This window comes from Mobula birostris, chromosome 4, assembly GCF_030028105.1.
Source record: "Mobula birostris isolate sMobBir1 chromosome 4, sMobBir1.hap1, whole genome shotgun sequence".
Lineage (NCBI taxonomy): Eukaryota > Metazoa > Chordata > Chondrichthyes > Myliobatiformes > Myliobatidae > Mobula > Mobula birostris.
In genome coordinates, this window is record NC_092373.1 from 9,543,566 (window position 1) to 9,566,740 (window position 23,175).

At 45.5% G+C, this 23,175-nt stretch overlaps 1 protein-coding gene across 3 annotated transcripts in view; it reads left to right on the forward strand.

The window, feature by feature from the left end:
• LOC140196155 (segment polarity protein dishevelled homolog DVL-3) overlaps window positions 1-23,175 on the forward strand; it is a 212,659-nt gene that overhangs the window by 68,321 nt on the left and 121,163 nt on the right. For all 3 annotated transcript variants that reach the window (XM_072254898.1, XM_072254899.1, XM_072254900.1), the window contains exon 3: window positions 14,764-14,885. In XM_072254898.1, the coding sequence (XP_072110999.1) occupies window positions 14,764-14,885 (122 nt within the window). The remainder of the gene's footprint in view (window positions 1-14,763; window positions 14,886-23,175) is intronic.

Here is a 23,175-nt window from a genome sequence, read left to right on the forward strand (position 1 = left end):
GTGCTGCACATGAGACTGCTTAACAGGACAAAACCTCATGTAATTACAGGAAAGATATAGCATGGGGAGAAGATTGGCTGATTGGTAGGAGGCAAAGTGTGCGATTAAAGGGGGCCTTGTTGGTCACTGTTGGGACCACTTCTTTTTACATTGTATGTGAACAATGTGGATGAGGGAATTAATGGGGGGAGAAAGTGGCAGATGGAATACAGTGTAGGGAAGTTATGGTCATGCACTTGGGTAGAAGGAATAAAGTTGTAGATTATTTTCTAAATGGGGAATAAATTCAAAAGTCGGGTGCAAACGGAACTGGGCGTCCTCTTGCAGGATTGCCGAAAGGTTGACTGACAGGTTGAATCAATGGTAAGGAAGGCAAATGCAATGTTAGCATTCATTTGGAGAGGACTAGGATACAAGGGCAAGGGTGTGATCCTGAGCCTTTATAACTATGATGAAACCACACTCAGACTGTTGTGGGCAGTTTTGGGTCCCTTATCCAAGAAAGAAGGTGTTGCTTGTGGAGGGAATCTGGAGGAGGTTCACTCGCATTATCTTGCGAATGAAAGGGTTAATGCAGAAGGACAATTTGATAGTGATGTGCCTGTACCTGATGGATTCTAGAAGAATGAGGGGTGATTCTGTTGAAATAGATCTGCCATGATGGAATGTCGGAGCAGTCTCGATGGGCTGAATGGCCTAATTCTGCTGATATGCCTATGGTCTTGTGGATTATTTCCTCTGCAGTGCTCGAGGCTGAGGGGGAGACCTGATGGATGTTTTTAATATTATGAGAGACCAAGTAGATAGCCAGTACCTAGTTTTCCCAGGGTTGAAAAGGAGACGTGCAGGGGGTGTCTGGAATGTGCTGCCAGGGGTAATGTGGAAACAGATACAACAGAGGCCTTCAAGAGGCTCTTGGATGGGTACATGAATGTGCAGAGAATGGTGGGATATGGACATTGTGTATGTAGAAGGGATTAGTTTAGTTAGGCATTTTATTTCTTATATCTAACTTAATTGTTTTGGCACAACATTGTTGTCTGAAGAGCCTGTTCCTGTGCTGTACTGTTCAATGTCTTAAATAGCACTTGAAGCACCAAAATAGTCCCTGTTATTCTGTGGTCAGCGGTCTTCTGCATTCTTCTGAGGAAGCTGGTGGTGCCTCTGTTAGCGACCTCACATGAAAGCACCCCTGCACCACTGAAACCCCCACCCCGCAGTGCTACACTGGATTTCTGTCCTTGTGTCTCTTCTGCAGTGAGACTCGGACCTCTGTCTCGGAGGTAAGAATGCTTGGGGGTGGGTGCCACGGTAGAGGAGCGGTTTGCGCCACACCGTATAATGCCAACAGTCGGAAAATCAGGGTTCAACTCCCACTGCTGACTGTGAAGAGTTTGTATGTTTCTCCATGACCGTGTGGATTTCCTTCCGGTTCTCTAGCTTCCTCAATACGACCTGTCTCTACACCTACCTTTGTATTGCCTGCAGACTTGGCTGCAAAGCCATCAATTCCGTCATCCAAATCATTGGTTTATAACACGATAAAAGCGGTCCCAACACTGACTCCTGCGGTATAACCAGAATAGGCCCACTTTACTCTCACTCTTTGCCTCCTGCCTGTCAGCCAGTTGTCTATCCATATGATGGCCTATCTGCCAAAAGCTCTCTTTATGAGCCTAGCTACCTGTGACGCAGTTGATGGGAATGTTATACAGGGTAAGTTAACAAGGAGTGGATTCCTCTGTGAACTAGTATAGAATTCAGGGGCCAAATGGCCTTCATTGACACAGAAAGGAAATAGAGAAATACAGTTACTAGAACTGAACAGGTGAAGCTAGTGAAATACAAAGGAACATTCCAACCCTCTAAGGCAGAAAAGCAGTTGTCAATAGAAAGAGGATCAGGTGACAAGTCAACACTCAACCCAACAGCTCAAGTTCCAGTAATCTGTCCTTGTTTTGGATACCTGACAATTAGTCCTCAATTCACAGAATCAGAAGCTTCCCACGTGAGTCACTTCTCTCCCAAAGCGAGGAGACGCAGCTACTTGCCCAGTTCAACCTGATCACCCACTACAAACCCATGTAACCTGCGAGGCTGCTGACTGTGGGGTGGCACAGAGGGCATCTGCCTTATTCTTGCCCTCTGACTCCAGTTAACCTGTATAGTGAACTCTGACATAGTTTATTGAAATAGCCATGCATTTCAGGGGGCGATTGAGGAAGGACAAAAGTAATCGATTCATAGTCCAATACAGCACAGGTACAGGCCCTTTGGCCCAACCAGTCCATTCCGACCATGGTGTCCACCCAACTATTCCAGTTTCCTGCGTTTGGCCCATCTCTCTCCAAGCCTTGTCCCTCCCTGTACCTGCCAAGTGGTTCATAAATGATACTGTCTTACCAGCCTGAACTTCCTTCTGTGGCAGCTCATTTCATATACTCTGTTTTAAAATTTAGTCATCAAGTTCCTTTTAAATCTTTCTCCCCTCATCCTAAAACTATGCCCTCAAGTTTTGGAACTCCCTACCCTAGGGAAAAGGCTGTTACCACCCACCTTATCTTTGCCTCTCATATTTCTGTAAGGTAGTCTTTCATTCTCCTACCTTCCAAGCAATAAAGACCTGGCATGGCCAACCTCTTCCTACAAATCAGGCCCTGTATGTAGTCCTAGCAGTTTCCTTGTAAATCCCTTCTGCACTCTTTCCAGTTTAACTAAACATTTCCTATAATTAGTGACCAGAACTGTACATGGTACAACAACTGTGTTCTTACCAGTGCCATCTGCAAAATAATATCCCAACTGCTCTAATCAACGCCCTGACTGATAAAGTCCAGCCTGCCACTTTCAATTAAATTTGTATTTGTACTCTTCGATCTCTCTGTTCCATTAGTTCATAGTGCCTATAATTCAAAGTCCTATGATGGTGTGACTTTCTAAAATGCATCACCTCATACTTACCCATATAGGAATCCATTTGCCACTCCTTGACCCATTACCCTAACTCAGGGGTCCCCAACCTTTTTTGCACTGCGGACCGGTTTCATATTGACAATATTCTTGTGGACCGGCCGACCGGGGGTGGGAGGGGATGGTTGCCAACGGACAAGAGTAGCAGTCAAATACGTTGTGTTTACCCAGATAAGACTACAATGACCGTGAAGCCTTGCGCGGGCACCAGTGCACATGTGTGACTTACGCATGTGTGCACGTGCCGATTATTTCTCTACAGATCGTTTTTGGCGATTCTGTTCGGGGGGGGATGTTAATCACGACCGGAATATCGGTAATAACTGGCTAATACACTCAATTTCATTTCTAAAAGGGTTTATCTAACAAATTTAATATTAAACACACAGCGCATATTTTCCTCGCATGAATATAGCGATAAGTCAATCATCAGGGGAGGACAGAAGTGTTGAACAAACTTCCAGTAGAAGAAGTGGTAGAGGCGGGTTCGATATTATCATTTAAAGAAAAATTGGATAGGTATATGGACAGGAAAGGAATGGAGTGTTATGGGCTGACTGCAGGTCGGTGGGACAAGGTGAGAATAGCATTTGGCACAGACGAGAAGGGCAGAGATGGCCTGTTTCCGTGTTGTAATTGTTATATGGTTATACAAGTCAAGGCGGTTAGTCCACTTTCGGTCCCCACCTGGCACTCAGTTCTCACCTGTGGCTCCCCGTAGCTGTTTGCATGCGACAGCGGCCACACCCTGGGCAATGGCTTCGACAAGCCGGCTAAACCAGGTGAGGGTAGCCGACAGGTCTCAAACCCTCGGTGAGATAGGGAGTTGTCTATCCCAGCATGTGAAGACAGACTCCGGCAGATTGAGTGGACGAGACCAATGGAAGGTCCAACGGTCAAGAAGGCGGTTTCTGCAAGCGTCGCGGAACGTGTAGAGCAGGACATGACACAGAAGACGTCCTGGTCATCCACTGCGCCTAATCCCATCTCCAGCCTGTCTTGCCACTGGATCCAGATGGGAATTGGGAAGAGAGAGTGAGGCTGACGCTGCACAACTCTCCCTCACTTAAATCCAAGTCATGCGCTAGTCTCGACACCATCAATAATGGTGTCAAGGTCCTCATCGATGTACGATGGACGAACAACAACAATATAAGTCAATAGCATCATAACATTTTAAGTAACGTTTGGATATTAAACACACAGCACATATTTTCCCCGTATGAACATATAAAATCATTACAACACACCAATATCGCTGAATCAGTGGGAGCCCTGGGCTTGTTTCCCTGCAACAAGACGGTGCCATCGAGGGGTGATGGGAGACAGTGATACTCGAAGGGGGTTCCTTATGTCCAGTCTATTCCATGATTTAGTTTTCGTTGCATTCACTGCAGAGATATGTTGGAAATGGAAGCACGTTTTCAGTGCTTTCGTGGCTATCTCAGGATATTGAGCCTTGACTTTGATCCGGAATGCCAGCAGAGATGTTATGTCAAACGTACTTTTCAGCCTGTCGTCATTTGCAAGCTCGAGAAGTTGATCTCCTTCCCGTGCTGACATGGACGACACGCGCGTAGTGACCTCGCATGCATAATGGCTCAACAGTGGGCGTGACAGGGAATGAGGAAAGGTGCAGCTGACTCATATCGCCAAATCATATTGTTTCCTCGCGGCCCGGTAGCGCATGCTCTGCGGCCCGGTGGGTGGGGACCGCTGCCTTAACTGATCAAGATCCCCTGTAATCTACAATAATCTTCTTCACCATCAACAACACTTCCTAATTGTGTGTCATCTGCAAATTGCTGATTGAGGCTTGTGCATCCCCATCCAGTTTATTAATGCAAATAACTGAATATCAAGGGTCCTAACACCGACCCCTGAGGGACACAATGAGGCACTGGCCCCCATTCTGAGAACTAACCTTGAACCACCACCCTCTGCTTTCTAACTCTGAGAAACAAGAGATTCTATCGATGCTGGAAATCTCGAGCGGCACACACAAGATCCTGGAGGAACTCGGCAGGTCAGGCAGCATCTATGGAGGGGAATAAACAGTCAAGATTTAGGACTGAGGACCTTCATTTCATCAGTACTGGAAGGGAAGTGGGCGGAATCCAGGATAAGAAGGTGGGGGGAGAGAAAAGGAACACAAGCTGATGGGTTATAGTTGAAACCAGGTGAGTGGGGAAGGTGGGGGGGGTGAAGGGGAAAACTGGGAGGTGAAAGGGTAAAGAGGTAAAGGGCTGAAGAAGAAGGAGTTTGATAGGAGAGGACAGTGAGGTAAGAGGAAGGAGGTGGGGAAATTATGGGTTTCCTCCAAGTGCTCCAGTTTCCTCCCACATTCCAAAGACATATGGGTTAGGGTTAGTAAGTTGTGGGAATGCTGTGTTGGCGATGGAAGCACTGTGTCACTTGTGAGCCACCCCCAGCACACACTCGGGCTGTGTTGGTTTTGACACAAATGACTCGTTTGACACCAGTATTTCAATATACGTGTGACAAATAAAGCTAATCTTTAACGCAAGATTCTGTACGTTTCGATATACGTGTGACAAATAAAGCTAATCTTTAACATAAGAGGTTCTGCAGATGCTGGAAATCCAGAGCAACACACACAGAATGCTGCAGGAACTTGGCATGTCAGGCAGCATCCATGGAAAAGAGTAAACATTCAAAGTTTCAGGCCAAGACATCGACTGTATATTCCCTGGCAAAGATGCTGACTGACCTGCTAAAATAACCTTTAAAACTTAAAAAAAAATCTTTATCTTTGAAAGCTTAGTAAAGTGATGAGCTTTAAAGAACACTTGAGGGATGAGGGGCGCCCTGTAACTCAGCAACCCAGCTCTGATCCCATTTAAAGTTAAATTGGATAGATATATGGACAAGAAAGGAATGGAGGGTTATGGGCTGAGTGCAGGTCGGTGGGACTAGGTGAGAGTAAGGGTTCGGCACGGACTAGAAGGGCCGAGATGGCCTGTTTCCGTGCTGTAATTGTTATATGGTTATAACCTATGGACACACTTCCAAGAACTCTTCAACTTATATAATTGGTATTTATTGCTTATTTATTTTTTATTATTATTTTGTTTTCTTCCTTTTTGTATTTGCACAGTTTGTAGTCCTTGACACTGGTTCTTTGTCCGTCTTTCTTGTGTGGGATTTTCATTGATTCTGTTGTGTTTCTTTGTATTTACTGTGAATGCCCACAAGAAAATGAATCTCAGGGTTGTAAAGGGTAACATATAGGTTTACTTTGAACTCTAATGTTAAATCGGGCGGGGGGGGAGCAGGAAACCAGAAACAGGGAGGAGTTCAAAGCAGAGAGAGGGTGGAGCCAATCACGGGGTGGGGGAGGGAATTGTTAGAACAGGGATGAGAATTTTAGGTCTGAGGCGTTTTTGGGCTGGAAGCCAAGATAGGTAAGCAAGTACATCTGAACAGGAACTACGAGTTAATCAGCAGATGTTTGTCAAAGGCAGAAGATATAAATCACAGAACGATTCTGCACACAAGGAAGCCATATGGCCCTATCAAGTCAGTGTTGGCTCTCAGAGAGAGCCAATCAATCAATTTTCTGCCTCTTTCCACCTCTCCACCTAATGCTTTTCCCTCTAGCTTGTTATCAGATTTCTTTTGGAAGCTGCCATTGCAGCTGTTTCCAATCCCTTTCGGGCCAGATCACAACGATGCACTGTGAAAAGTGAGTTTAAAACGGTGAACGGTATGTGTGACTTCCCAGATTTTACAGTCACCCCTGTGGGCATCAGTCAGATCGCACTTGTGTATTCGGGAGTAATTTTGAGCCCCTTATCTAAGAATGGCCATGTTGGCACTCGGTGGGGGGGGGGGCTGGGGGGTCATTCACGAGAATTGGATTGGATTATGAGGACGCGCAGTCCTCTTTTATTGTCATTTAGTAATGCATGCATTAAGAAATGATACAATGTTTTTCCAGAATGATATCACAGAAACACATGACAAACCGACTGAAAAACTAACAAAACCACATAATTATAACATATAGTTACAACAGTGCAAAGCAATACCGTAATTTGATAAGAACAGACCATGGCACGGTAAAAGTCTCAAAGTCTCTCGAAAGTCCCATCATCTCACACAGACGGTGAATTTCCAGCGCCGCAAACTTGCCAATGCAGCATCCTGGAAGCATCCGACCACAGTCCGACTCCGAGTCCGTCCGAAAAACTCTGAGCCTCTGACCAGCTCTCCAACACCGAGCACCGAGCACCATCTCTGCCGAGCGCTTCGACCCCGGCCCCGGCAACAGGCAAAGCCGAGGATTTGGGGCCTTCCCCTCCGGAGATTCTTGATCGCACAGTAGCAGCAGCAGCGAAGCAGGCATTTCAGAAGTTACTCCGTGCTTCTCAAGGCTGTCTGCATCAAATCCGGATTGTACACAGCCCCCTATTTAACACATACGATACTCATTCGGAACGGCAGCGTGCGCTGCGTCGTGCTGCCATATTCTCCTCCCTCCTCCTGAGAATGATCCAAGTATGAAAATATATGAGGGGCATTTGCTGGCTTTGAGTTTAGGTGAATGGGGGGGAGGTGGAATCTCATTGAAACCTACGGAATATTGAAAAGACTATGTCAGGGGTTCCCAAATGTTTTTATGTCATGCACTAGATGATTAAGTAAGAGTTTGGTGGACCCCAGGTTGAGTACCCCTGGCCTAGACAGAGTGGATGTTGAGAGGATGTTTCCTACAGTGGCGGAGTCTAGGGTCACAAGCTCTAGTCTCAGTGTAGAAGGAGCAGAGAAAAGGAGGAATTTCTTTAGCTAGAGGATGGTGTATCTGTGGGATTTGTTGCCATAGACAGCTGTGGAGGCCGGGTCATTGGCTGAAATTAAAGCTAAGGTTTACGAGTTGTTGATTAGTAAGAGCATCAAAGATTATGGGGAGAAAGCTGGAGAATGGGGTTAAGAGAGATAATAAATTCATGACAGAATGGCTTAATTCTGCTCCCTTGTGGTCTTATGGCCTATTTTTTCTTTTTATAAGAGAATACTCCAGATCATTTTTATTGTTTCCAGTATAGATATATGCATGTAAGTTGGCAATTTGGACAAAGTAGATAGGCTATTGAATGAATTTGGAGGTAAGGGGAGTCGCCAGGAATGGCAGAACAACTGAATGGGCTGAATGGCCTATTTCTGCTCCTGTGTCTAATGGTCGTATGGTCCGTCAACAACAGACCTCACTCCTTTGGTTCTCTGTCTAAATCTGTGTCCTGCGTTTGTCAGACCCCATCTTAATTTTGGATACTCATCTGAACTTTCAGAAGAACAACTCCATCTCCAAGTCAATCTACAAGATTGAAGTCCCTCATCTCCAGCGCCTTCCCTGTGTTATCTCCAACACTGGGAATCTGTTCTCAGATTGTTCAGAAATCCTGCTCCCTTTAAGCTCACCAGAGCCCAGTTTCTTTGGCTCTGGGAATCTGTTCTTGGATTGTTCAGAAATCCTGCTCCCTTTAAACTCACCTGAGCCCAGTTTCTAACGCTCTTTCTAGCTTCACCTTGTTCACTTTATGACATCTGAAGAAGTGAAGTGCAGTGGCTCAGTAGTGTACTGGTCAGTGTATCACTATTTGCCAGCAACCCGGATTCAGTTTCTGCCACTGTCTGTAAGGAGTTTGTATGTGCTCCCCATGACTGTTTGGGTCACCTCCAGGTGCTCCAGTTTCCTCCCACAGTCCAAACACAGACGAGTTAGTTAATTAGTCACATGAGTGTTATTGGATGGTAGAAGCTCGTTGGGCTTGAAGGGCCTTTAACTGTGCTGTATCTCTAAACTAAAACTAACACTCTCCATCTGGCTCAAGGACAGCTTCGACCCCATTGTTATAAGGCTATTGAATGGTCCTCTAGTACAACCAGATGGACTGTTGACCGTGGTATCTCTGAATAAATTAGTGAATGCACAGTATTCTTCAAAACGTCACGCTCAACACGCTGGAGGAACTCAGCAGGTCGGGCAGCATCCGTGGAAATGAACGGTCAACGTTTTGGGCCGAGATCCTTCGTCAGGACCAAAAGCTTCGGTCTCGGCCCGAAACGTTGATTGTTCCTTTCCACGGATGCTGCCCGACCTGCTGAGTTCCTCCAGCGTGTTGTAAGTGTTGCTTTGACCCCAGCACCTGCAGAGTATTTTGTGTTTTATTCTTCAAAACATGACTGATGGGTAAGTTTGAACATTGAGATGTCAGTGAAATGACATTATTTAATTAATATTTGTACATTTGCAGTTTCTCAGAAGGCTAACCATTCTTTGTGTCAGTCAGCCATTTCTGCCAGTTAGCCATCTGTAGAACATGCAACAGCCAACAGTGTGGACAGGTGGAGGCTCTTTGACCCACCACTTCTGGCCAGACTGTGATACCATGTTAAAGTAAACCTTCCTGCCTCTATGTGCTCTATACCTCTCCATTCCCTGCCTGTCCATGTTCAGAATTGGCTTATTATTGTCACAAGTACTGAGATACAGTGAACAGGTTGTCTTGCCGATCAGATCTGCCATCACATTCTGTGGTGTACAGGTGGGAGAGGCCTACCCCAGGAGTCCTCACTATTGACTGCATCCCAGTGAAATCTCGCAGCATCACGCCAGGCATGGACAAGGTCTATAAGATGTAGGAATACTCACCCGTTCGAGCCTTCTCCGTCATTCAATCATGGCTGATTTATTTTCCCTCCTCACTGCATTTTCCTGCATTCCTCCCATAACCTTTGACACCCTAACTCATCAAGAGCCTATCAACTTCTGCTTTAAATCTACCCACAGATTCACTATTCTCTGGCTGAAGAAATTCCTCCCCATCTCAGCTCTAATGGGCGTCCTTGTATTCCGAGTCTGTGTCCTCTGGTCCAAGGCTCCTCCATTATAGGAAGCATCCTCTCCACATCCACTTTATCTCAGCCTTTAAATATTCGGTGGGTTTCAGTGGGATTCCACCCCCTCCCCACCCTTCACCCTCTCTGCTACTGGGAACTAACACCTTTTATCTCTATTCCAGTTGTGATCAAGTATCTCAGACTTGAAATAATGGCAACTGCTTCTCTCTCCACAGATGCTGCCTGACCTATAACCATATAACAATTACAGCACGGAAACAGGCCACCTCGGCCCTTCTAGTCCGTGCTGAACTCTTACTCTCACCTAGTCCCACCGACCTGCACTCAGCCCATAACCCTCCATTCCGTTCCTGTCCATATAGCTCTCCAATTTAACTTTAAACGACAACATGGAACCTGCCTCAACCACTTCTGCTGGAAGCTCGTTCCACACAGCTACCACTCTCTGAGTAAAGAAGTTCCCCCTCATGTTACCCCTAAACCTTTGCCCTTTAACTCTCAACTCATGTCCTCTTGTTTGAATCTCCCCCACTCTCAAAAAAAACATTGTCTATACTTTGTAATATGGAATTGTCCTTTAGGCTTAGCACATAAAATACCAAGTAAGTGTACTCCTCGTGTTTGTGGATTTAAAAGCTGTGAATCCCAGTGCAGATGATGCTGACGTCTGTGGTATGGATATGAATCAGGAGGTGTGAAGGTTGTATGTGGTGTCAAAGAAAGCATTGACCTATCCGGTATTTCCATTCGTTTCTGTTTTTGTTTCAGGTTTCCAGCATCTGCAGTCTTTATTTTACGTTTTTATTTGTTTTAAGATTATTTAATGTCGTTTCCAATACACAAGTATAATGGAGAATGAAATAATAACTATTCCAGATCTGATGCAGCGCAAAAAAACCCACAAAAGATAAAGAACACAATAATAAAAAAGCACAATAAAACAATATAGCTAAGGTGCCCGACTGTTGCACTGTACTGCTGCCGGCTCGGCACTCCTTCCCTGCTCCTCTGCCACACTCCTCCCTCACCATTCCCAACACCCTTTGCTCCCGCCAGCTTTACAAATACACTCTCTCCTCTATGTTGACAAAATACAGTACTGTGCAAAAGTCTTAGGCACCCTAGCTGTGTATATGTGCCTCAGACTTTTGCACAATACTGTATAATGGTTTGATTGCATGTCCATTAAGTGATACTAGGCCCAGGAGTGTGTGTACGTACGGTGACTCTGACAGCAAATGATAAAGTAGTGATGGTTGGTGGTTGTGCTGGGTTGGTTAATAGGTGCAAGTGTAGATCGGCCTCACTGCTTGGGGAAAGTAACTGCTTTTGAATCAGGTTGTCCTGGTGTGGATGCTACGTAGCCTCCTCAATGATGGAGTGGGACAAACAGTCCGTGAGCAGAGTCTCTCTCTCCTTTTTCTCCCTCTGTCCCTCTCACTATACTCCTTGCCCATCTTCTGGGCTTCCCCCCTCCCCCTTTCTTTCTCCCTAGGCCTCCTGTCCTCTCATATCCCTTTTGCCAATCACCTGTCCAGCTCCATCCCTCCCCCTCCTGTCTTCTCCTGTCATTTTGGATCTCCCCCTCCCCCTCCCACTTTCAAATCTCTTATTCTCTCTTCCTTCAGTTAGTCCTGGCGAAGGGTCTCAGCCCGAAACGTTGACTGTACCTCTTCCTATAGATGCTGCCTGGTCTGCTGCATTCACCAGCAACTTTTATGTGTGTTGCTAGTCCATGAGCAGGATGGGTTGATCCTTCATGATGTTGCCAGTCCTTTTCCATCTCCTTTCTGTATATATGTCCTTGATGGTGGGTAGAATGGTGCCGGTGATGCTTTGGACAGTTTTGACTACCCATCGTAGAGCCTTCCTGTCCGTTACAGCGTACTTTCCATACTGTGCAGTGATGCAGCATGCTGGGATGTTCTCTACTGTGCATCCGTAGGACATGAGTATAGGTGTGAATAGTCCAGCTCTCTTCAGCCTCCTTAGAAAGTAGAGGCATTGGTGAGCTTTTCTGATTGTGCATGTTACAGTGATTTTAAAAATGCAAACAACAGGCATTCTGCAGATGCTGGAAATTCAGACAACATACGTCAAAGTTGCTGGTGAACGCAGCAGGCCAGGCAGCATCTCTAGGAAGGGGTACAGTCGACAGTTCAGGCCGAGACCCTTCATCAGGACTAACTGAAGGAAAAGTTAGTAAGAGATTTGAAAGTGGGAGGGGGAGATCCAAAATGATAGGAGAAGACAGGAGTGGGAGGGATGGAGCCAAGAGCTGGACATGATCCTCTCGTATCCCCCTTGCCAATCACCTGTCCAGCTCTTGGCTCCATCCCTCCCCCTCCTGTCTTCTCCTATCATTTTGGATTTCCCCTCCTCCTCCCTCTTTCAAATCTCTTACTAACTTTTCCTTCAGTTAGTCCTGACGAAGGGTCTCGGCCTGAAACGTCGACTGTACCGCTTCCTAGAGATGCTGCCTGGCCTGCTGTGTTCACCAGCAACTTTGATGTGTGTTACAGTGATTTTTTGGGTTTTGGTCGTTTACATTTAGCAAATGGCTTCAGCTACCAATCTTCTCGTTTTGAATATGTATTGTGAATTTTATTTGGAGTGCATGTCTGAACAATGGGTTCCTAAAAGCTGTGAATCTCAGACCAGTCAATGCTGATTAAAATTTACTTGGATGTCTATGGTGTGTGTGCAAAGAGGGAGGTGTGAAGCTTGTATGCAGTTTCAAAGAAAGCATTGTCTATACTTTGTAATACAGAATTGTCCTTTAAGTTTAGCACATAAAATACCAAGTAAATGTATTGTGGATTTAAAAGCTGTGAATCCCAGTGCGGATGATGCTGACATCTGTGGTATGGATAGGAATCAGGAGGCGTGAAGGTTGTATGTGGTTTCAAAGAAAGCATTGTCCATACATTATAAATATGGAGTTGTCCTTTGATGTTTGGCACATAATATATTGAGCCCCACGTTGGGCCAGCAGACCTTTCCACTAAAAGCATCTCCATATGATGCCCTCTGTACCTTGTTTTGTCAAATAAAGAAGCTGCTTTGTATCTACCAGTAATTTTCTCCGGCAATTTCATTCATGCAACAACAGCGTAGAATGTGCTCTGGGACCGTGAGAGGTGGATACGAGATGTTGGTTAGCTTGGTACAGCAGTGGTATTTCGGCTTGTGTCACATATGCAGGCTTATGTAAACTGATCATTAATTTAACCACACTTACACACTGGGGGTGGCACGGTAGCACAGTGGTTAGGGTAACACCTTACAGCACCATCAGTAAGATGATCTGGGATCAATTCCTGCCGATGTCTGTATGTTCTCCCCTTGACCGTGTGGGTTTTCTTCGGCTGCTGCGGATTGCCTCCCGCACTCCGAAGACGTACTGAGTAGGGTTAATAAGTTGTGGGCATCCGCACCGGACTTTGAGCCGAGTGGTCGCAGGTTCGAATTCGGCCAGCTCCTTGCACGCATTCCATCCATGCTGAGTTGAGCATTAGGAGCTAGCAACTTGACCCCGTAAAACAAAAACAGCAAGTTTGCCTCCTGAAGCACCACAAAGCATGGCTGCCCCCAACAGAATCCTCAGACGGTGTTGGTTGTTGATGTAAATGATACATTTCACTGTTTCGATGTTTATTGAAAGTGGCATTACAAGTAGACCAGGTTGTAATGTAAGCTTTTGGCACCCCATTGGCCACCTTAGTACTGAAGTATATTGAGCGCAGGAGATGGGATGTTATGTTGAAGTTGTATAAGACATTGGTGAGGCCTAATTTGGGGTATCGTGTGCAGTTTTGGTCAAATACCTACAGGAAAGATGTAGATAAGATTGAAAGAATTCCAAGAAAATTTACAAGGATGTTGATGGGTCTGGAGGACCTGAGTTATCAGGAAAGATTGAATAGGTTAGGACTTTATTCCTTGGAATGTAGAAGATTGAGGGGAGAATTGACAGACGTATACAAAATTGAGGGGCATAGATAGGGTAGATGCAAGCAAGCTTTTTCCACTGAGGTTGGGTGATACTAGAGTGAGAGATGACAGTTTGCGTGAAAGGTGAAATATTTAAGGGGAACATGAAGGGAAACTTCTTCACGCAGAGAGTGGTGAGAGTGTGGAATGAGCTGCCAGCGGAAGTGGATGCAATTTTAATTTCACCATTTAAGAGATGTTTGGATTGGTACATGGATGTGAGGTGTATGCAGGGTCATGGTCTGGGTGTAGGTTGACGGGACTAGGCAGTTTAAATGGTTCAGCACGAACTGGACAGGCCAAAGGGCTTGTTTCTGTGCTGCAGTTTTCTATGTTGGAAATAAAGCTAATCTTTAATCTTTGTGTGACCGTTGTAACCTTGACGTTACTAGTTACCTGAATTGAAATACCTTCCTATTCTGGTTGGTTTGAACTTGTGTCTCCGGCTCAGTGAACATGTGTCTGGATATTAAATACACCAACTTAACCATTATGCCACCATGCCACGTGTACAATAAATGTGCCATGGTTAGCACTTAAAGATTGGAATGTGATTTAGTGGGTTCTTTGTAAATAAAAGTCAACTTGAAGGCTATCACACACACTATTTCCTGCCCTCTGGCATTTTACCGGCACTATCCTCTACAGCACATTTCACTGTATGTTTTATCATTTTTGCTGCACATTTGACATATATAGGTAATCAGCCCTAAAGAAGGGTCTCAGCCTGAAACATTAACTGCATCAACATTTCCACAGATGCTGCCTGACCTTCTGGGTTGCTCCAGCATTTTGTGTGTGTTGCCTAGGTCATCTTGCACCATTTTGAGGAGCAGCTCCAAGAAACGGTTGAGCGTTGCGACATCCTCCAGTCCGCTCTGACCTTTATTGCCATGTGCTTCTCCTCTCTTGCAGCTGGTGTCAGCCGAGGGCTCCCACTCGGACTCGGGGTCCATGTGCGCGGACAACCAGTCAGATCTGCCGCCCCCCATCGAGAGAACGGGAGGAATCGGAGACTCAAGACCCCCCTCCTTCCAGTAAGTACATTGGGAAGTGTGCTCTGTATTAAGGAGGCCGACTCCGGCATGCAGTAGAAGGACGCTGTTCACCCTCTTGAACCAGTTCCAACATTCAATGAGCTGATGATTATCTTGAAATATCACCTGAGATTTGTTGTTCTGCAGCAGCAATACGTTGCAAAGACAAAATAAAGCTGTGGTTTTGTAAGTTATTAGTCAGACCACGTTTGGAGTATTCTGAGCAGCTTTGGGCCTCTTATCTAAGAAATGATTGACTGTGATTGGAGAGGGTCCAGAGGAGGTTCACAAGAACGACCTCAGGAATGAAAAAGTTAACGTATGAAGAGTGTCTGATGGCTCTGGGTGACTGATGACTCGCTGGAATTTAGAATAATGAGATGGGTTCTCATTGAATCCTATCGAATATTGAAAAGCTTGGATAGAGTGGGTGTGGAAAGGATGTTTCAAATAGTTGGGGAGTCTAGGACCAGAGAGCACAGCCTCAAGACAAGGACGTCCCTTTAGAATAGAGATGAGACAATAATAAGTAGGAACAATTTTATTCATACTGGAAAAAAAATGGTTTAACTACATAACACCTCATAGGCCTGAATTTATTCTCACAACTCGATGAACATGTTGTAAAAACATCACTCCCTACTCTGTACATAGTTTTCTTCTTTTGATTGTTCTTTCTTTCCTCTCCTTTCTGTAAGTGTATACCTCAGATAAATATTTTGTGGAGATGTGTGACAAATATCATATGATATATATGCACAGTATCTGAAATACATCTTATGGAAATGTTTGTCTGATGATGAAATTCAATAAAAAATAAATTACAAAAAAAAACAGAATAGGGATGAGGAGGAGTTTCTTTAGCCAGAGGGTGGTGAGTCTGTGGAATTCGTTGTCATAGTCTGCTGTGCAGCCCAAGTCATTGGTTATATTTTAAGGACTCTACAATTCACATTCTTGATATTTATTGCTTATTTATTATTATTTTTTTCCTTTTTGTGTTTGTATAGTTTGTTGTCTTTTGCACACTGGTTGTTTGCCTGTTTTTGTTATGTGCATTTTGTCATTGATTCTATTGTATTTAGTGTGAACACCCACAAGAAAATGGATTCCAGGGTAGTACATAGTGACATATATGTACTTTGATAATAAATTTACTTTGAGCTTTAACTTTGAGGCTCTTGATTAGTCAGGCCATCAAAGGGTACAGGGAGAAGGCAGAAGAATGGGGTTGAAAGGGAAAATAAATCAACCATGATGGAATGGTGGAGCAGACTTGATGGACTGAATGGCCTAATTCTGCTCCTATGTCCTATGGTCTTACACTATATAGTTCATAAAATATAGTAATAAAAAACGATTAAAGTAGTAGTGCTGATGGGTCCATGGGCCATTCAGAAATCTGATGGTGGAGGGGAAGAAATTAAGTTTGGCTTCTGTAGGTGGTAATGAGAACAGGGTATGTTCTGATTGATGAGGGTCCTTAGAGGTGGATGCTGCCTCCTTGAACTGACTCCTGTTAATTTGTGTATTTATAACAAAAATATATCAATCCCAGATATAGAATTAACAGTTGAACCAGCATCAATAGCCATTTACAGAAGCTATTTCCTAATTGCTGCCGGGGGTTCAAAGGTCCAATGTAATGTCAGAGAAATGTATACAATAGCCAGGGCATCAAACGGTATGGGGTGAAAGCAGGGGAGTGGGGATGACTGGAAGAATTAGATCAACCCATGATTGAATGGCAGAACAGACTCGATGGGCTGAATGGCCTACTTCCCCTCCTATATCTTATGGTCTTATATACGTCCTGAAATGCTTTTTCTTCGCAAACATCCACAAAAACAGACAAGTGCCCCAAATAATGAACGACAGTTAAACGTAAGAACCCCAAAGTACCCCCCAGCTCCCCTCCCTCCCACACGTAAGCAGTAGCAAGCAACGATCCTCCCTCCCCCACCAGCAAAAAAAAAAGCATCAGCACCCACCACCGAGCACTCAAGCATGAGCAAAGCATTAGCAAAGACACAGACTTGCAGTTACCCCAAAGACTTTGTGTTTCACCTGGCATTCAGCATTCCACAGGCTCTCCCTCTCTGCCTAATAAGGGAGAAAGAGGTGTCTCCATTTTCCCAGCGAGTGGGGAGACATAACAAACAACTCGCTGGTTTGCGACGTTAAAAGTTCGTTACATTGCTTTTTCCGAGCTCTGTTCTCAAAGATCCCGGGTCTCCGGACACACAGCTGTAGATTTTCCGACTCTCCGGATGACACACGGGTCTCCTGCCGTGACACTGACCCTCAATCCGCCCGTCTCCAGAGCCCCGAGATCTTAGGCTTCCAAATCCGAGCTGAACTCTCAGTCCGAACCCTTGGCATGCCGAACGACGGCCAGTCCTGAAACCCCGAGAACGGGTCCCATTCCCACAAGGAACCAAAATCAGCGTGTAACTCCAGGTCAGGGTCTTCAAAAGAACCCTGAAAGGGAAAAATAAAGATATTAAAGATGGAAATAGAACTGTTTCCGAAGATGCAAACAAAGGAGTCGCCGTTTAACGCCATCGTAACTTCGCTCAGCGTTTCCAGATTTCACCTGGGGAAGCCCTGAGCTGAATCTCTCCATAACAGTGGGCGGCTCAGTGGCTCAGATAGTAGAGATCCTGCCCCGTGACTGCAGGGTCCCAGGTTCAATCCTGAGCTCGGCTCGGTCTGTGTGGAGCTTGCATACGGTCCTGTGATCCTATGTGTTTTGTCAAGCTTCCTCCCATATCCTCAAGCCATGCTGTTGAATTAATTGGCCCCTGTAAATTACCTCAATTGAGTGGAAATATGTCTCTACCAAAGGAATTTTAAGGGCAAGCCACTTAGATCACATTTCTAAATGAATTAACAGTCGATGTATCAGGCCAAGGTCATTCATCAGGACTGGTAAAGAAGAGGGAAGATGGCAGAGTAAGAAGGTGTGGGGGAGGGGGAGGAGGACAAGCTAGAAGGTGACAGGTGAGACCATGTGGCTTCACCTATCATATTCTGATGTTAAGTGTGAGCAGCAACTGAACCTCTTGACCATGTCTGCATGCTTTGATGCATTGAGTTGCTGCCACGTGGTTGGCCAGTTAGATCAAGGGGCAGATGTACAGGTGTACCTGATAAAGTGGCCACTGAGTGTATAATGAAATGTATTGTTTTACCCCAACAAACAGCAGAGTCCGAGGATGTGCTGGGGGTAGCCCACAAGTGTCACGGTGCTGCCAGCACCAACAGTCCCAAATTCCATCAGGCTTCTGTTCCTGCTGCTTTTTGAAAGTCAGGGAATGGAAGTTCTCCTCTCCCCAACCCCCATCAGCCCCAGCTCCCCTTGTTATTGTGAGGTTAGCTCTAGGAATTCACCGCTCTGCATGCTGGCTAGCTAATAACGTTCATGACTGAATTAATCAGGAGTGTGGTTCTGCTGAAGGAGGTGCGTTGTGGCTGTCGTTACAAAGCCTCCTTTTATCTTATTATGTTACTGACGAAACTGCCTCTTCGGTATTATTGGGGGTCAGGGGGAATTTTCGGTTCAGTGAGTAGTCCCAGGGTCAGGCACAGAGGAGAGTGAGCTTTCGGTTGCTGGAGTCTGCCCTGCCGTCTAGTGAGATCACAGCTGATCCTTTGCCAGGCGGCACGGTTGCGCAGTCCTTTACAACGACGGCATTCGGGGTTCTGTTCCTGCTGCTGTCCGCAAACACTATGCGCGTTCTCCCCGTGGCGACGTGGAGCTGCTCCGGGAGTTCCCGTTTCTCCCACATTGTGAGTTAGGGATAATGAGCCGTGGGCATGCTCTGTTGGCAACAGAAGCCTGGTGACCCTTGCGGGCTGCCCCCAGCACATCCTCGGTTTGTGTTGGTCGTTGACGTAAATGACACATTTCACTGTAGGTTTTGCTATTCATGTGAGAAATGAAGCTGATTTTTAAATCTTCTTTGCATGAAATCTACCCTCTCACTTGACTTCCCTACAAATAGAGTGATTGAGTTGTACAGTATGGAAAAATTATTCACCTGCGCTGACCAGATGCCCACCTGAGCTAGTCCCTATTCCCTGAATTTGGCTCATCTCCCTCAAAAACTTTAAAGATGACTTTGGTGTTAAGCATTCTACAGTCTCCCTCGAAATCTACTCATCAGTTCAGGTCAGTGACGTCTCCAGTCTGCTCCATTACGGGCACTGGCGTCCCCACCATTGAGGACATCCTCAAAAGGTGATGCCTCCATCATCGAGGCCCCTCACCGTCCAGGTCGTGCTGTCTTCTCATGGCTACCATCAGGGAGGCAGTACAGGAACCTGAACACGCACACTCGACATTTTAGAAACAGCTCATGAACTCTACCCTCTACTCACTGTTTTTGCTCTTTTTTTCCGCTAAATGCACTGCCCTCATCATCACCATTATGTGTCACGTTGTATGACGTAGGTGATCAGGGTGCCCATGGTTGTTCTTGGCAAATTTTTCTACAGAAGTGGTTTACCGTTGCCGCCTTCTGGGCAGTGTCTTTACAAGATGGGTGACCCCAGCCATTATCAATACTGGTCAGAGATTGTCTGCCTGGTGTCAATGGTCGCATAACCAGGACTTGTGATATGCACCGGCTGCTCATACGACCATCCACCACCTGCTCCCATGGCTTTACGTGACGCTGACTGGGGGCTAAGCAGGTGCTACACTTTGCCCAAGGGTAACTTGCAGGCTAGCAGAGGGAAGAAGGGCCTTACAGCTCCTTTGGTCGAGACGTATTTCCACCCTTCCACCCATACTGCACTGTGCTGCTGCCACAAAACTACAAATTTCACAGTGATAATAAACCTGATTCAGATTCTGCTGCTGATTTTGCAAGGGCTACTGAAATGCTGGCTGCCACCACCAGGGGTCACTGAGCTGACATTTAACACTTGGTTGTGTTCTGGGACTTGCGCTTGGGGTAAAAGCAGTCTCTCACTTCTGCTGTCCCTCAGAATTGCTTCACCTCTACCTCAACAGGCAAGAGTTCCTGCAATTTTAGCAGTTGCTTCAATGCCTTTCAAAATCCAAAATAAACTTCTGGATTTCTCTTCCCACCTCGGAGCGCAAGTGCTTAGTTCGCTGAAAGTGGTGTCTACGGCAGTTATGGTGGTGACGAAGGCATTAAGCTTGCTAACCTTCATCAGCCAGGGCACTGAATATAGTAGCTGGAAACTTAGTAAGCAATCCCAAAAGGTTAATTTGCAGGTTGAGTCAGTGGTAAGGAAGGCAAATGCAAAGTTAGCATTCATTTTGAGAGACAGTAAGACACAGGAGCAGAATTAGGCCATTCAGCCCATCAAGTCTGCTCTGCCATTCATCATGGCGGATCTATTTCGATGGAATTCCCCCCACATTCTTCTAAAATCCACCAGGTACAGAGACAGAGCTATCAAATGCTCCTCATGCGTTAATGATTTCATTCCCAAGGTAACAGTAATGACCCTCCTCTGGACCCCCTCCACATGCAACACCTCCTTTCTTGGGTAAGGGTCCAAAACTGCTCACAATAGTCCGAGTCCAGTTTCATCAAAGACGTATAAAGGCTCAGGATCACATCCTTGCCCTTGTATTCTAGTAATCTCCAAAGGAATGCTAACATTGCATTTGTCTTCCTTACCATTGACTCACCCTGCAATCCTGCAAGAGGACTCCCAGGTTGGTTTGACCTGATTTTTGAATTTTCTCCCCATCTGGTAAATAATCTACGCCTCTATTCCTTCTACCAAAGTGCATGACCATACACTTCCCTGCCCTGTATTCCAGTATTCCATCTGACACTTCTCTCCCATCAATTCTGTCATCTAACTTGTTAACATACAATGTAAAAAGTAGTCCCAACAATGAACCCTGCGGACCACCACTAGTCACCAGCATCCGCAAGAGAAGGCCCCCTTTAATCACACACTTTACCTCCTGCCAATCAGCCAATCTCTCCACACTGGTATCTTTCCTGTAATTACATGCATCACCTCTTGTTTAGCAGCCTCATGTGCGGCACATGGTCAAATCCATTTGGAAAATCCAAGGAAACAACATTACTGACTCCTTTGTCTATCCTGCTTGTTATTTAAACAAATTCCAACAGATTTGTCAGGCAGGATCTCTGCTTAAGGAAACCATGCTGATTTTAGCCTATTTTATCACATGCCTCCAAATACCCCAAAACCTCATCTTTAATAATGGACTCAAACATCTTCCCATCTATTGAAGTCAGACTGAACAATTTTCCAGTCCTCAGGAACCTTTCCAGAGACTAGTGATTCTTGAAAAATCACTACGAATGCTTCTACAATCTCTTCAGCTTCCTCTTTCAGAATCCTGGGCTGTAGTCCTTCAGGACCAACTGACTTATCTACCTCCAGACCTTTCAGTTTGCCAAGCACTTTCTCCTTATCAATAGCAACTACACTTAAGTCAGCCCCCTGACACTCTCAAATTTCTGTCATACTGCAAATGTCTTTCACACTGAACACCATAAGACAGAATGAGGCTGCTTGGTCCATCGAGTCTGCTCTGCCATTCAATCATGGCTGATCCTTTTTTCCCCTCCTCAGCCCCACTCACCAGCCTTCTCTCTGTAAACTTTGATGCCTTGTCTGATCAAGAACCTTTCAAGCTCTGTTTTAAATACATCCAATGACCTGGCCTCCAAAGCTACCTGTGGTAATAAATTACACAAATTCACCACCCTCTGGCTAAAGAAATTTCTCTGTTTCTCTGTTTTAAATGGATGTCCCTCTATCCTGTGGATGTGCCCACTTGTTCTAGACTCCCTCACCATGGGGGAGATCTTTCCACATCTACTCAGTCTAGGCCTTTCAACATCTGACAGGTTTCAGTGACATTCCCCTTCATCCTTCCAAATTCCCAGACCCATCAAACATTCCTCGTATGATAACCCTTTCATTCCTCGAATCATCCTTGTGAGCCTTCTCTGAATCCTCTCCAATGCCAGCACATCTTTTCTTTATGCACAAGGACTCTCAAGTCCCTTTGCATCTCAGATTTTTGGATTTTCTCCCCATTTAGAAAATACTCTGCACATTTATTTCTCCTACCAAAGTGCATGACCATGCATTTTTCAACATTGTATTTCATTTGCCACTTTCTTGCCCATTCTCCTAATCTGTCTAAGTCCTTCTACAGCCTGTTTCTCCAACACTACCTGCCCCTCCACCAATCTTTGTATCATCTGAGGACTAGAATATAAAAGCAAGGTTGTAATACTGAGGCTTTATAAGGCATTGGTCAGACTGCACTTGGAGTATTGTGAGCAGTTTTGGTTCCTTATCTAAGAAAGTATGTGCTGGCATTGAAGGGGTCCAGAGGAGGTTCACAAGAATGATCCCAGGAATGAAAGGGTTAATTTATGAGGAGCATTTGTTTGCTTTGGGCTGTACTCTCTGGAGTTTAGAATGAGGGGAAATTGCTTTTAGCACTACCAAATATTGAAAGGTATGACGAGGATGTTAGAAACATAGAAAATAGGTGCAGGAGTAGGCCATTCGGCCCTTCGAGCCTGCACCGCCATTTATTATGATCATGGCTGATCATCCAACTCAGAACCCCGCCCCAGCCTTCCCTCCATACCCCCTGATCCTCGTAGCCACAAGGGCCATATCTAACTCCCTCTTAAATATAGCCAATGAACTGGCCTCAACTGTTTCCTGTGGCAGAGAACTCCACAGATTCACCACTCTCTGTGTGAAGAAGTTTTTCCTAATCTCGGTCCTAAAAGGCTTCCCCTTTATCCTCAAACTGTGACCCCTTGTTCTGGACTTCCCCAACATCGGGAACAATCTTCCTGTATCTAGCCTGTCCAATCCCTTTAGGATTTTATACGTTTCAATCAGATCCCCCCTCAATCTTCTAAATTCCAACGAGTACAAGCCCAGTTCATCCAGTCTTTCTTCATATGAAAGTCCTGCCAACCCAGGAATCAATCTGGTGAACCTTCTTTGTACTCCCTCTATGGCAAGGATGTCTTTCCTCAGATTAGGGGACCAAAACTGCACACAATACTCCAGGTGTGGTCTCACCAAGGCCTTGTACAACTGCAGTAGTACCTCCCTGCTCCTGTACTCGAATCCTCTCGCTATAAATGCCAGCATACCATTCGCCTTTTTCACCGCCTGCTGTACCTGCATGCCCACTTTCAATGACTTCTGTATAATGACACCCAGGTCTCGTTGCACCTCCCCTTTTCCTAATCGGCCACCATTCAGATAATAATCTGTTTTCCTATTT